Source organism: Calypte anna, chromosome 3, assembly GCF_003957555.1.
Source record: "Calypte anna isolate BGI_N300 chromosome 3, bCalAnn1_v1.p, whole genome shotgun sequence".
Lineage (NCBI taxonomy): Eukaryota > Metazoa > Chordata > Aves > Apodiformes > Trochilidae > Calypte > Calypte anna.
The window spans coordinates 77,579,940-77,593,635 of NC_044246.1; the positions used below are offsets into that span (position 1 = coordinate 77,579,940).

The 13,696-nt window shown below is 40.7% G+C and overlaps 1 protein-coding gene across 4 annotated transcripts in view; it reads right to left on the reverse strand.

The window, feature by feature from the left end:
- FILIP1 (filamin A interacting protein 1) overlaps positions 1–13,696 on the reverse strand; it is a 106,564-nt gene that overhangs the window by 6,585 nt on the left and 86,283 nt on the right. For 2 of the 4 annotated variants that reach the window (XM_030447073.1, XM_030447072.1), the window contains exons 5-6: positions 9,580–12,385; positions 2,775–2,832 (exon numbers count right to left, since the gene is read on the reverse strand). In XM_030447073.1, the coding sequence (XP_030302933.1) occupies positions 2,775–2,832; positions 9,580–12,385 (2,864 nt within the window). Of the gene's footprint in view, positions 1–2,608; positions 2,833–9,579; positions 12,386–13,696 lie in introns of all 4 variants that reach the window. The other 2 variants (XM_008490611.2, XM_030447071.1) reach the window with 1 other exon arrangement.

The following is a 13,696-nucleotide window of genomic DNA, read 5'->3' on the forward strand; positions in this document are numbered from 1 at the left end:
TTCTGGACTAAAGGCTTTCTTTTGTCTCATCTTACCCTTCTTCTACCTTTAAGAATCTCAGGTCAATTAAAATAGGCATTAAAAAATGTGAGTACAACTAAATGTTTGGTTTTAGCTAACAGTTAAACCAGTTGCTTGGTTCCAACACTTCAGTTTCTGCTATGGAGCAAAAGTTTCTTTTTGCAATGCTGCCTTCAGGGAAAATAACAGGGTCCTAGGTCTGACCTGTCTGGTGTTTCTCAAATCTGTCTCATGAAATCTTTCCAACTTTACAAGAATAATTCACGGTTCATGCCTGTAGTCCTACTGTTATTTTATTCAGCTAATTTGTGTGTCCTGGATTTCAGCAAAACAAATCTTTCAACTGCAGGAACACACAGAATATTGCCTTGGGTACAGCAACAGTTAAATAAGGAACTAAGTTTCTTTGAAACAAGGATGTGAAAAGGAAGGCTTAAGGCAGCTGTAGTTCATCACTGTACCAAGCCACATTAGCTTGGGGCTCATGTTTGCAATATTATTTAAATGACTGTTTTGACCTGAAGACTTGAGGCAGTGCCAGTATTTAGAGTGAATATCCAGAAAAAAACTCTTAATAATGTGTTTTCTTCAAACATCTGCTGAAAAGCCTATGTTACAATAAGAACAGCAAGATCTCAGCAAAAATTTCTTAACCAATTGAGGCTTTTAAATGATAAAAATTATCTGGGAAGATTTGATGTATTTCTGGCATAGTAACTCATATTGCTTGCTAATTCTGGTTTCCAACTTTTGTATGAAATATTGGAAATTAAATGTTATGGAAAATGCTACTAATATGAATCTGATTTTCAGATGGTGTAGAAACAGAATTTTAAAATTAACGGGTATTGCAGGTGCTACACATGTAAAAATTGAAACCTATTTCTTTTCTGATGTGGCAGCAGCTTTTACACCCCAGACAAAATGTCCTTCATATAAATAATAAAAGGCTAGTTTTATGCTGGGATAATGGCCATATGTGGATCTTAAATTGGAGAGCAATACAAAGTGCAGATTGAAGGCTAAACATTTCTTGAACTGAATATAATTTTGTTGACCTTCTGTGGCAGATTCTTCCATCAAATCTCTTCTCCCAGACAGAAAACCATTTAATATTTCACCCACTGGTGGATTTTCTTTTCTGTGAATTGTGTTTATTATTTATTGGTGGTCTTCCTGCCTTGTTTTCCAAAAGCTATTCCTAACCACTGGCTTGCTGTGGTGGTTGCGGTATTATACAAGTTTTAAAACCCTCATTTAGCAGCCTGCTCAGCTCTATTTCCTTTGGTTGCAACTTCTTCTGTGGAAATTGATCACTTAATGGAAATGCTCTTTAATCACTTTTCTGTTATTAGATAAACAATCATAACAGTCATCAATATCCACACCGTTTCCATGCTGCAACAATTCCTTAAAACATGCTTAAAAATGCAAACATACAAATGAGGAATCACAAAGAGGGAGGGGAAACCGATCAATCGCCATGATATTGTGCGGTGGTTTGCATTTCAGACAAAGTATTTCAAACAACTGAGAACTGAGAGTAACTTCCATACCAAACCCTCTCTCTTCCATTGTCTGTACCTGAGCTGTGCCTTGAGATAGCAATTTCTGCCATCAGCAGTCTCTGCTGAATTCCCCTTCTAAGGTTTAAATATAGCACAAGTTCATCTAACCAGGAAAACTGAAAACCCAGTGAAGTCAATGGACTGACTTGCTTCATAGCCTTTACTGGTCTTTGGAGCAGGCACAAATGGATTGTATTGATTTTAGCCAGATCAATATTTCTTTTTTTGCTAAAGGCTAAACACCTTAGGGCTCCCCTGCCTTCATCTGACCCGAGCTGGCAGTATCCCAGTGTCTGTGTGTCAGAGACCTGACCCTAAGTACTGTCTACAATAAGTGTTAACCCCCTCTGAAAGAAAGAAGCTGCTCTTAGCACTGCTGCTGCCAAACATTGTGCAACCTCCCTAACCACCTTGAGAAAGCAGCTCACCACTGAGATGTGCTGATTTGAATGGGAGACTTCTAGAGAAAGAGCTAGTCACATGGTGCCCATCCTTTCTCTTCCCCTCCCTCCCACACCTGAGGTACCAGGTTTCATTAAAACAGGGCCTCAAGTGCACCATCTCTAACGTGGCATCTCAATAATGTGATCACAGACAGGAAGGAAAGTGCCTCATGCAGTAGCAAAGGTGGGAAGTGATCTGTTAAGGTGGAAGACAATCTAGTAAAAGTGACCAAACTTCCTTCAATCTATTAAAAAGTGACCAACTCTATCATTAAGAATTCCTGAACTAGTAATAACTTACTAGTAACAACTTAGCCTAGTGCAGTTGCCTCATGTGCACTTTCTAGGCTGAAAGTCTTCCTGGCATACAGCTGCCTTTTCGATGGCTTTTTTTTTCCCCCTTGTTTAAACTTGGTAAGAAAACAGAAGGATGTTGTTACTTCAAAACAGTCAGTGCACACACTTTTAGTTTGTTATCAGTGACATCTACGGGACTCCATTAGTACAGGCAAATGTGAGCAACTCCACAGGCAGGGGGCTGACTTCCATGGTAGCAATAAAACCTGCAGAACATACCCCCTGAGCCACCTCCATCAGCCCTGACCCCCACCCAGGGAGGCAGAGCTGCTGGCTGAAGATTTCTTCAGTTCTATTTTCATTGACTGAGTCTCGGCACGAGGCTCGAATTTTGTCACATTTCCTCCTCCTGGGGCTGCCACTACTGGCTTTCCTGCTTTCATACCTTTTGACACAGGAATGCGGGTGGGTGCAGGTCTCGGGGATGACCCATCCTGTCCTGTCTGAAAAAGAGAGAGACAGAGAAAAATTTTCCATTGGTTTTTCATTTACCCTTCAAGCAATGATGTCCCACATCACACCCATTACCAAATTAATGTTGACATTTGGAACCTGGCTGTAGGTACAGTAGGGATCAAACAAGTTTCCCAAAGCTGAGGTCCCATTTTTTGGATCAAGTTGCCACAGGCATGGGAACCTCTGCAAAACTCTGATTCCACAGCATGACACAGTGCAGGATGGCCCTAGGAGGTTACCAAAATGCTGTTTTAGCTGTCAGACAGGTACCATATTACCATCTTGCACAGAGACTGACGTGGGCCCTCAACTCAGTATAGCCATGTGAGGCTAATGCTGAACCCAGAGTAAGTGCCATATTTTTGTAAGTGGGGCAAGACTTCTAAACATTATAGATAAAAATTGCAATTTGCTTCCTAAAGTATGCTGTGGCCATGGCTGGGGACACTGATTTTTGCACTGGAAACTGCAGGGGTCTGGAAGAGAAAGACAGAGCAAAGATTTGAGTTTCCTTTTCCTCTGGCTGTTGGAGAAGGGATGTGGGAGAGGGCTCTCCCTCTCCCAAGCCCTAGCCACAACCTGATGAACTCTAGTGAGGGTGAAGCAGGCAATCCAGATTACTGGGAATGCTTCAAGGCAGCAAGGACATGGTCATTTTACTGTCTCTGCCAGTCTGCTGCCCTGGACAACAGCCTACCAAGCCAACCTACTCTCCAGCCCCAGGACTTTATTAAAAGGGCAGTCATGGCAGACCCAACATGGCTCCTACCAGGGATCTGTGCCCTTCTGGACCACCAGCTGCAGACCAGACTGGCTACCCCATAGTTTTGAAAATGGCAATCAGTTTATACTTTTAAGGAATTGAATCCCATTGTGTAAAATCACAAGGAGCACTTGGGTAGGACAAATGGGTTCAGAGAAGCCAACTTGGTATTTTCTATCTCTATTGGTCAGATAATGTTGTACATACTCTGTAAAGCCCAAAACTGTAAGCTACACCCTTACAGACCATGGCCATAAAAATACTAATAACCATGGCAATTCTGAAAGGAAATTGTAGTTTATCTTCTGCACTGTGCAGTACAGACACAAATGTTAATGGTGACTACTTCAGTGTCTCAGCTGAATTTCATGATTTTTTTCTGTTCAGATAATGGACAAAGTCTTTGATCTCACAAAAGAAAACACTTTTCAAGAGATCCTGGAATCCTAGCTAGAGCCATTTGCTAAATGACTACATTCTGCAACTTACGACATGTAAACAAAACAAAACTGAACTGCTGAAATAGACTGGATTAGGGAATTGCATAGAGAGCAACATGTATGTCCACATTTACTTAAAAATGCTCTTAAAAATGCTCCACAAAGGAGCATTTTTCTCTGTCGAAGGATTTCCAGCCAGTAGCATCAGAGCTTTCTGTCTGCATCCTGAGTATTCAAAGGAAAAGCATTCCTTAATCTTCTAAGAACAGTTCAAAACCCCAGATGTACACACAAAAACATCACAATTGGAAAACTTGAATGCTGTCTGCCTGGCAGGAAGGAAGCCATTTTCAATAACTAAAAGCAACATTTACAATAGCAGTCTAAAGACTAATATGGAACTCACATGTAGATGTCAAAACAAGTTAGGCCCATACAATTCTGTAGAGCAAAACATGCAAATGCATTCCATCAGCTTGGAAAATATGTCAACATCGCAGGGAACCCAAATGACAAACATCTTGTACTCCCTAAAAGAGCTCCACAGTGTGTAAACATGAGGCAATCAAATGAAGTAGCTGGAATCTCAGGCATTTCTTCAGCTTTATTCACATGTAAATTATTAACTAAGGATTTAGGCGCTTTCAAGTTACTTATTTCAAGCCTAAATCACTCAAAAGCACTTTGAAAAGAACCCTAACTTGCTTTAAATTTCTTAGTTGCCTTCCTTACTGCATACTAACACGTTGATCATATGGAAGCTAATGCCTGCTTCACACGAAGTTGCAAAAGCATTTTGTGTTTGCTAAATGAAATGGCACAAAGTTGGCTCTTCAGCAAGAAATCCCCTTTGCCAAAAGTGATGGGGTAAGCAAGCAGGGTACACTCCTGGGTCCATGTCTGTAGTGTCTGTGGCAGAGAACCCACACCAGTGTCTGTCTATTAGCTATTTATTCCAAGAAGCAAGCCCTAAGCAATTCCCTCCAGCCCTGTTTGTCCACAGGCTGCTGTTTTCTGGCTGGTAGAGTGACTCCAAACAGAAACCAGCTCTTAGGCAGATGACATGGAGCATGAGAGATGCAGCTCTGTGGGACAGAGTGATGCTGTCTGGCTCTGAGTGGGCAGTATGTGGGGCTGGGGCAGCACTAAAGGCCAGAGCCAGGTTGGTAACTATATGACTGAGAGTGAGAGAAATACACACGGGCACTAATCTGGTTAGGTTGATTAACTCTCCCTGCAGAGACTGAGGTTCCAGTAAGATTACACAGTCCCATCAGAGGAAGAAAAGCAATTTGAATGTACAGAATATTTAGCATGTTTTAGTGGTTTATAACAGATCCCTGCTCAGTGTCCCCTGACACACAAAGAGTGCTTACATACACACGTTTACTTTTGGAATATTTTCATTACAAAGGTGATTTTTCAGTACTTGTTCTCAGTCAGATCAGGGGACCAGCTTGCCCTGGACAGAAATAGTTCAGTTCCAGTTTGACAGAGGTATCTGCTGCCCTGGGCTACTCAAGCTATCTGCATAAGGCTGGCAGGTAAGACAGAGGACCCAAGGAGACCTGCAGCCTCTGATAAAGCAGCTGGAAGTTAGGTAGGCTACTTGACAGTACTTAAAATGGCATTACAGAAGTATGCTTAGGCAATGGAGTCCTGGAGCCCTGTGGGCAATTTAGCTCCCATCAGCAACTTAGCATCCCATCATCAAGTCAGCTGAGCCCTGGATCTCTAGGAACTCTAACAGGAACTTAGAGTATACAGAGGACACCTACAAAGAGCTAAATTTAGATGCCCACTTCAGACTAAATGCTGCCCAAATGAAAGTGGCTTTATAGCTGGTTTGATGTGTGCCCAGTTAGCTCTGGCAACCAAACAGCCTTTCAACCATGCCTTGCTGCCTTGCTCATAGGACACTTGGCATGGTTGGTGCTGTGCCACTATACTAGCTCTGCTGCAGCTGGGATTCCCTCTGCTCCCTGTGGATTTGCATGTCACAGGATTCACTGTGTACCCTGGCACTGGAAACAACCAGTGCTGGATGCCAGTCCTGTTGGAGGTGGGGAGCACAGGGATGAAGTGATTAGAGGACTGACACCCAGCCTGGTAGCCAAAGAAAATACAAAGTCACCAGCAATCTCAGAGCCAAATATAAGGCCTAAATAAAACAAAACAAAACCAGGATGCAGGTACCATAGGGGTTTTTTTTACCCAAAGAATATTTGTTTTTATTCTGTGGGGGTTTTATTGAAAACTGCATGAAGTGTGCTGCACACAGGGACCCCAGCTAATGTACTAAGGCAAGACTAACAACCAGGTTACAGTTCCAGGCTTGTTTTGGTCTGCATATCCAGTGGTTTCATAGCCTTTCATTTTTGGTTGTGCTGTGGTCTATCTGCAACAAAAAAAGTTATCTGCTAGGTCTGCTAGGGCAGTCCAAGTATTTTCCTGTGAGTGTGTTTGACTCGAATCAAGCCAAGGTTGACCAAACCTCATTTATTTTAACTTCTCTTGGTAATTATCCAAATCCATAGTCCCATAGTCTGTAAGATAAATGGCAGTTACTAGCTGAGGATTTGGGGGTTTGTTTGTTTTCTTTCTTTCTTTCTTTCTTTCTTTCTTTCTTTCTTTCTTTCTTTCTTTCTTTCTTTCTTTCTTTTCTTTTCTTTTCTTTTCTTTTCTTTTCTTTTCTTTTTCTTTTTTTTTTAAATCAAAGCAGCAATAATTCTGTTAAATGCTGAATTCAGTGCAACTGGTTACACAGTCTCCATCATATCAGCTCCTGCCACAGAAACCCCATGGGACCAGACCATTCTGAGGGGCACTGATGGTGTGATAAAGCCAACTGCTCAGCTGGCCAGCCCTGGGCTTCTGCAGCAAGTAAGAGCATGAAGTGCCTCCAAAACATTTGGGTCCAGTGAGTTCAGGTGCCAGTGGACTGGCACAAACACTGACTGATGCCATTCTTAAGTGCTCAAAAATTTCCCAAGTTCTTGCTCAGATGCCTGTGTCACTTTTTTTGGATCAGGATCTCATTTTACCTAAATCAAAACTGCTGCAGAATCCAAAGAGGACCTGGATTGGGGAAATAAAAAATCTCTAGCTGCTCTAGAGCTTATGTCAGTGTAAGCCAACACAACCATAACACCCTTTAAATCATGGGATTCAAAAATCATGATAGTCCATCATGAAACCACAGTCTCTGATTTTGGATTCACTTACGCAGGGAGACACCACAGCACAGGTTGGACACCAAAATACTGTGTGTGTACCTTAAAATTAACTTCAGCTCTATAAATTCAATTTGGAAGTGTTAAATGTTTTTAAATGTGAAACTGCAAATTTGATACAGCAAGGTATAAGACCTAGGAATTTCAGAAGTGCTTTCCCCTTTGTAGCTTGGCACTACATTAGTACATTGTACAGAGCATCTTGTATGAAGAGAGTTAAGAAAAAAACTAAAACCAATGAGCTAAGAAAGCAGCTGCCTTTCAGTTTGTCTTTGATTTTATGAACTTAAACCTTCGAAATCATATCAGTGTTGGTTTCTTCTAGGGTTACAGAGTAAATGATCACAATGTTTTTTTTTTCTGACTAGGGGTATTGAAATGTGTTTGTGAAGTCATCATTTGTAAAACAGATGGTGAACATAGACATTTTTTGGGGTTGGGTTTTTTGTTTGGTTTTTTTTTCCAGGTTAGGGAGGAAAAGGCATATTTGGGCTTGTTATAAGTTCCCTGTTCACCTGACTAGGGATCTTAAAAGCATGAGATAAAGTAAATCTTATGCCTGGACTATTTTCCTTGCATTTCAAATCAGGGAGGATGAAGTGAAGAAAGAAGCCACTTTTAGCCAGATGAAAACAAAACAAAAAAGTTTTGTCCGCCATGGTTCAGTGCATCATCACAGTAGAGACAGACATCTAGTAAAAAAAGAATGGGGAACTCGTAAAAAACAAGTTTTCTAAGCTTCTGAGAGACAAAGGAGTTTGTAAATGAAGTAATTCAAGACTTAAAAAAGAAAAAAATGAACAGTTGTCTCTAATAATGTAGAAAAATGCTGTAAAGAATCTACAACACCTTACATATGTGGGAAGAGAGAGAGCACACATGTGATCCCAAACAGATCCATATGATTAATGCAAATTTTCTTAAGTCAGGACGCTTAAATGGGAATGGCAGCCTCTCTCCAAAAGTGTGGGAGTGTATTTTAAATACACTTTGACATTTCAGCTTGGAAAGAGATGCCTGAAGAGACATGTGGTAGGGGTCTGCAGACTCCTGAGCAGCATGGACAAATGAACAGGGGATGACTATTCAGTATTTGTCAAGATACAAGAAAGAGGCTGCAACCAATGAAGGTATTGCATAAAAGGTATCAAACAAAAGAGCATTTTTCCCAGAGCCCACAACGAAATTCACTGCCCCCCGATGTTGCTGGAAACAACAGTATAAATGAGTTCAAAAAGCAATTAGAAGAATAAATGGAAGAAAACTCAGCCACGGTCTATTAAACACAAAGATGTGGCTACAGTCCCTGGTTCAGAAAGAAATACCCACCTATTGCCAAAAACTAGGAACAGACGCTGAGGGAAACATTAGTGCATGTTTACCCACTTTAAATAATCTTCCCTAAAGCATCTGCTACAGACTTTGTCTAGCTAAGTAAGCTTTTGGACTAACACAATACTGCTGGTTTTATATTTTGGCTAAATTCTTCTTTCCCAGGGCAATTTGAGCAATGCAAAACCATGTCCAATAATCAGTCCAGGGGGAGGGCTGTCAATAAATGCTGTCTAGTATGTTTAAAGACAGAGGTGAGAGACTGATGTAAAAACAAAAAAGAAGCCAGGGAACCACCACAGAGACACAGAGAGAGCAGCAAAAAATACACCAGAGGAAGAATTACTGTAATACAGCACTTAGAGAAACTGAACATCTCAGAGCAATGTGAAGTTTTGCTATTCACTAGCTGAAAGAGGCTTGGAGCTGTAAGCAATGATACCATTTCTGCCCATCTATTCCTTTGGTCTTCAGTAGTAGAGCAGATACTAATTGAATTATACCATGATTCTACCAAAGAAATACCAGCCTGCACAATAAGGCTGTAAAGACCCACCAGCTGGTCCAAAAATCATTATGAGTATTTTCAGAAGTCAGAAACTACATTCACCAAAAATAAAAATACAAACACAAACAGTTTCCTGCTGTGTCATCTCCATCATTCTTTGTCCCTCTCTGTCTCTTACTTGCAAATTTATAGGATTGCCATTATGAAAATAACTTTGAAAGAAATTTGAAGGGACTCCTTTGGTAGATAATGTCAAAAGTATATGAGCACTCAACACTGGTACAAAAATATATACATCAGGCAAATTCTAACTTTATAGTCTAGCTTGTATCTGAAACAGATGCAAGGAAGTCAAAACTTTCTACTCATCCCTCCCATTCTTTCCTATGTTTCAAACCCAAACTCTGGTTTCCTTTCTCCTCACTATGATGACTGTATCACGAGACTATGCTGCTTACCACTGATTGTGTTCCTCGTGTGGAAGATGTGGTAACAGGTGTTATAGTGATAGTACTTGTCACCTTGCTTGCTGCAGTTCTCGAGGACAGGTTGTTCCGGGGTGATCGAAGGACAGTCCCAGTCACAACTTCTTTTTCAGCCGCAATGTTCACGGGCCGGACTGTTATCACAGGGCTGGCACCCTCAGGAGCAGCACTGGGAGAGCGTTTGAACTGGGAGCCTAAATGGATGTGAATTTTGTTGTCTTCTGTGGTGATGATATTGGCATTGGAGTTGTACTTGCGGACTGGAGTTGGGACGGTTTGTTTTTCGGGTGTTACTTTGAAGACAGCCCTTCCCATGGTCATATCTGGTGTCTGAGGAGAGACGGAGATTTCTGCCGGTGCTGCGGATGTTGATACTGTCATAATCTGAATGGGTGAAGCAGGTCTGTCAGCGAAGGGTGTTCTCCTTCCTTCTGGGGACTTTTCCCTGGAGAATGTTGTAATAGTGACAGGAGACATGGAACGATCTGAGCCCATGGGACTTTCGCTGCCTTTCCCTTTTTGGGGCATAACACTTGGAGAGGGAATGATGGTTATTCGTGGCTTCTGATTTCCCAAAGTAGGAATGACAGTGGTACTTGAAAAAAATTCCTCTGAGGTTGGACTGGTTATCTCCAAGGTAGCTGTGCTGTTCTCGTGGTCTGGTGTCACCCGAATATGAAGAGGTTGACCCTGCTTTGGTGAAAGGACAACCTCTCCAGAATGAGCTGGGCTGCTGTGGGTCCGGGTTCCTTTATCAGGAGCTGCCTGAGACCCATTTTCCCTCTTTCTCATCCATGGTATCCAAGATTTCCTCATCGCAAGCTCATTTGCTGCTGGAGGATATCTCTCAAGCACTGAAGAACGCTCCATGGGTTTTTTCAGACCTACTTGTCGCAGATTGCTCATGATGTGATTCTCCTCCTGGAAGGATTTTCTTATAAACACTGCTGGAGTTTCCTCTTCTGCTGCTTCACTGCTTACAGCATCTGTTTGCACACCAGTGGATGCCACAGGAACATCAACCATTCTTCGTCCATTTATGCTGGGCCTCAGAGCACGGCTGTAACGCTTAGAAAGTTCCAGCTCTCTTGTTAGGTTCAGAACTTCCTGCCCCATGCTCTTGTTTTTATTTTCTTCTTCCATAAACCTTTGCTGCAGAACTGAATAATCGACTTGGAGCTGAGAAAGCTGGTCTTCTTTGTTCATTAGCTCATGGATTTTTTCTTTAAGAGCTTGAACTTCTGCTTTCAAATCTCTACTTTTGGCCTCTTCCAGACGAAACCTGTGCCTCAACTCTGCCTCCTGGCTCACTGCTTCACCTTTTTCTATTGCTTTGGTTTTGGCAATCTGGAGCTTCATCTCCTCCAGCTGTTGAGAAAGAAAGTTAGCTTTGTCCTGCTCGGTCCTAAATTTCTGCTCTAGCTGATCATATTCATCTTCTGTTTTCATCAAATCTCCTTCAACCACTTCCAATTGCTTGAGACGTTTTTTCAGTCTTTCAATTTCAACAGTAAGTTCTTTTATCTTGTTGTCCTCGTGACAACCATGCTCCAGTCCTTTCCTCGCTCGACCTCTTGTAATTTCTCTTTCTACTTCCTCTATACCATCAATTCTTTTCTTCAACAGGTCAACTCTACAGCTTAGTTCAGAGGATTTTTCTTCTTCACTTCTTAGTTTGCCAATTAACTCATCCCTCTCCTTTGTCAAACTAGACACTTTTTCCTCCATTTCAGATTTCAGTTTCAAAAATTTCTTACTTTCTTCTATCAGTTTCTCTGTTACATCCATAACTTTCCCTTGTTCAACTTTGAAATTCTTGTTTAGACCCTCAGCCTTTTTTTCCTCCTGTTTTATTTTTTCCATCATATTTTTTCGTTCATCAACCAACATTACAGTAAATGACTTCAGCTTTGTCAGGTCATCTTTTAAGCTTATTTCAGCTTTTTCCAGCTTGCTTTCTGATGCCTCAAGGTCTTTCACTCGAGTCTTCACCACTTCCAACTCATTTATCAAATCCTTGGTCAAATTCTTTTCCTTTTCCAAATTGAAGTGTAGCTGCGTGCATTCAGACTTACTTTTACTGAAAGCCTCCTCCAGCTTCTCTAGTTCTGACATTCTTTTCTGCAATTTTTCCACTTCCAGTTTCAGCTCTTTACTGTGGTGCTCTTCCTCTTGCAGTTTGTTTTTCAGCTCTTTACACTGGGATTCAGTTTTTGTGATCTCTTCATCTTTCCCTTCCATTTCAAGCACACGCTTGCGGAGGTTTTCTACTTCTGCCATTAAGCTAGAGTTCCCACATTCCCCTTTTGCTATTTTATCTCTTAGTTCTTGAAGTTCCTCCTCAGCTTTTTGAAGATTTTTGTTTGTTTCTTCTAGCTCCTCTATTCTGCGAGTCAGCCCCACTAGCTTAAGTCTTAGCTGCCTGTTATGTGACTCCTGATTAGCCAGCTTAGCAGTCATCTCCTCATGTTCTTGAGAAAATGATGATGTTTTGTGTTCAAGATCTGCCTCTAACCTCATCAGTTTTTTCCCATCTTCTTTTGTTTTTGCACTAATAATTTTAAGCTTTTCTTCTTCCTCCTTTAATTTTTGATTTAAGTCCTGTATTTTCTGGCTTTGTTGATCAAGTTGTTCAATATGCATTTGTCTTTCATCCACCAGCATGAGTGCAAATGATTTGAGCTTGACTAGTTCCTCCCTTAGTTTATTGAGTCTCTTTGTATGTTCCTTCTCCTTCCGGGCTTGATAGAGCTTCTCCTGCTCAAGAAGTTTCTTCAACCTGAAAAAGGTTAGAAGAGATGCATTAAACTAAAATATTTGTGTATATATTGGTGTATGTCTCCATTTTTAAATCACCTTCATTTTTTTTTTTCAAAGGTAGGTAATCTTTCAAGATCTAATACAGTTACACTCCTGAGCCAAATACTTGAAATTATGGAAGTTAAAAAATCATCTAGAAATCTGAAACACAGTGACATTTTATATAGGTATAGATAAAAAATACATCAGGTTTTAAGTCCTTCACATCTATTTCTTTGTTAGGCTGATGTTAGTAGAAATATATAATATCCCAAAAGGACAGGTATATCTACTCACCAAACCATTTATAACAAACTTGTTTTACAAGGTAGATTCTGTCTGTGTCCTTAATATACAAAAATGCACAAGATGAAAAAAAACCAAAGAAAACAATTGCTACATGCAGCCATGCATAAGTGGATTGATCCTACTTATAAATAAACCAGCAGGATAGAGAACTACATTAGCACACAACTGACAACAATCTGAGCATCACAGGCGTAAGAAATTATCAGGAAGATGAATTTGTCAGCACAGTGACTATTATGTTAAAAGGTTTGTTTTTCCAGACACATTTGTATTTACAAAAGTAGATTTTGTTGACTGCAAGGGTCAGATTAAGCAAATCTGTGGCCACAGCTAACCTCACCTGGAAAACGTTCTTCTTTATTTTCAGACAACATAAAAGATTACAAGAGGTAAATTAAATGTATCCTCAGAAAGATAACAAAGGCCTAAATTTTCCAGCTCTACCCATGTGACATTTCAATGGAGAAATTGTGATATATATATTTTATATCTCTGATTTATATCCAAGCTATGTTGACATCAGCACAGGAAGTGCCTGCATATATTGTAAGAGCAGGTTCATGAGGCTGGTGATCCTCCACTGAAAAAGAGGTATGGATAACACAGGGATTATATTCCCTAACAATGGAACAGCCTTACTGTAAAAGTAGAAATACGACTTAAAAAGGACTGTGTGAAATGTGTGAAATGACAACTTTCTCAAGCCACTTTCAAATTACCTGCAAGTCCCATATTCCCTATCAAGAGACATCTGATGATTCATATCCACTTGCTTTGCCTATCTTATATCTGAAGCTTTTAAACTCCTTTGCAACCGAGACAGGCAGTGAAGTGATAACAGGGAGGCAATTTACCACCTGTTAACTAACTCTCAGTAACAGGAACATCCACCTCTTAGCAAAGATGGACTTTTATCTGTATTTTTATCTTCAATGCTGGACTGCAGTTGCTAGTTGGCAAAGCAGAGATACACATCCCTCTC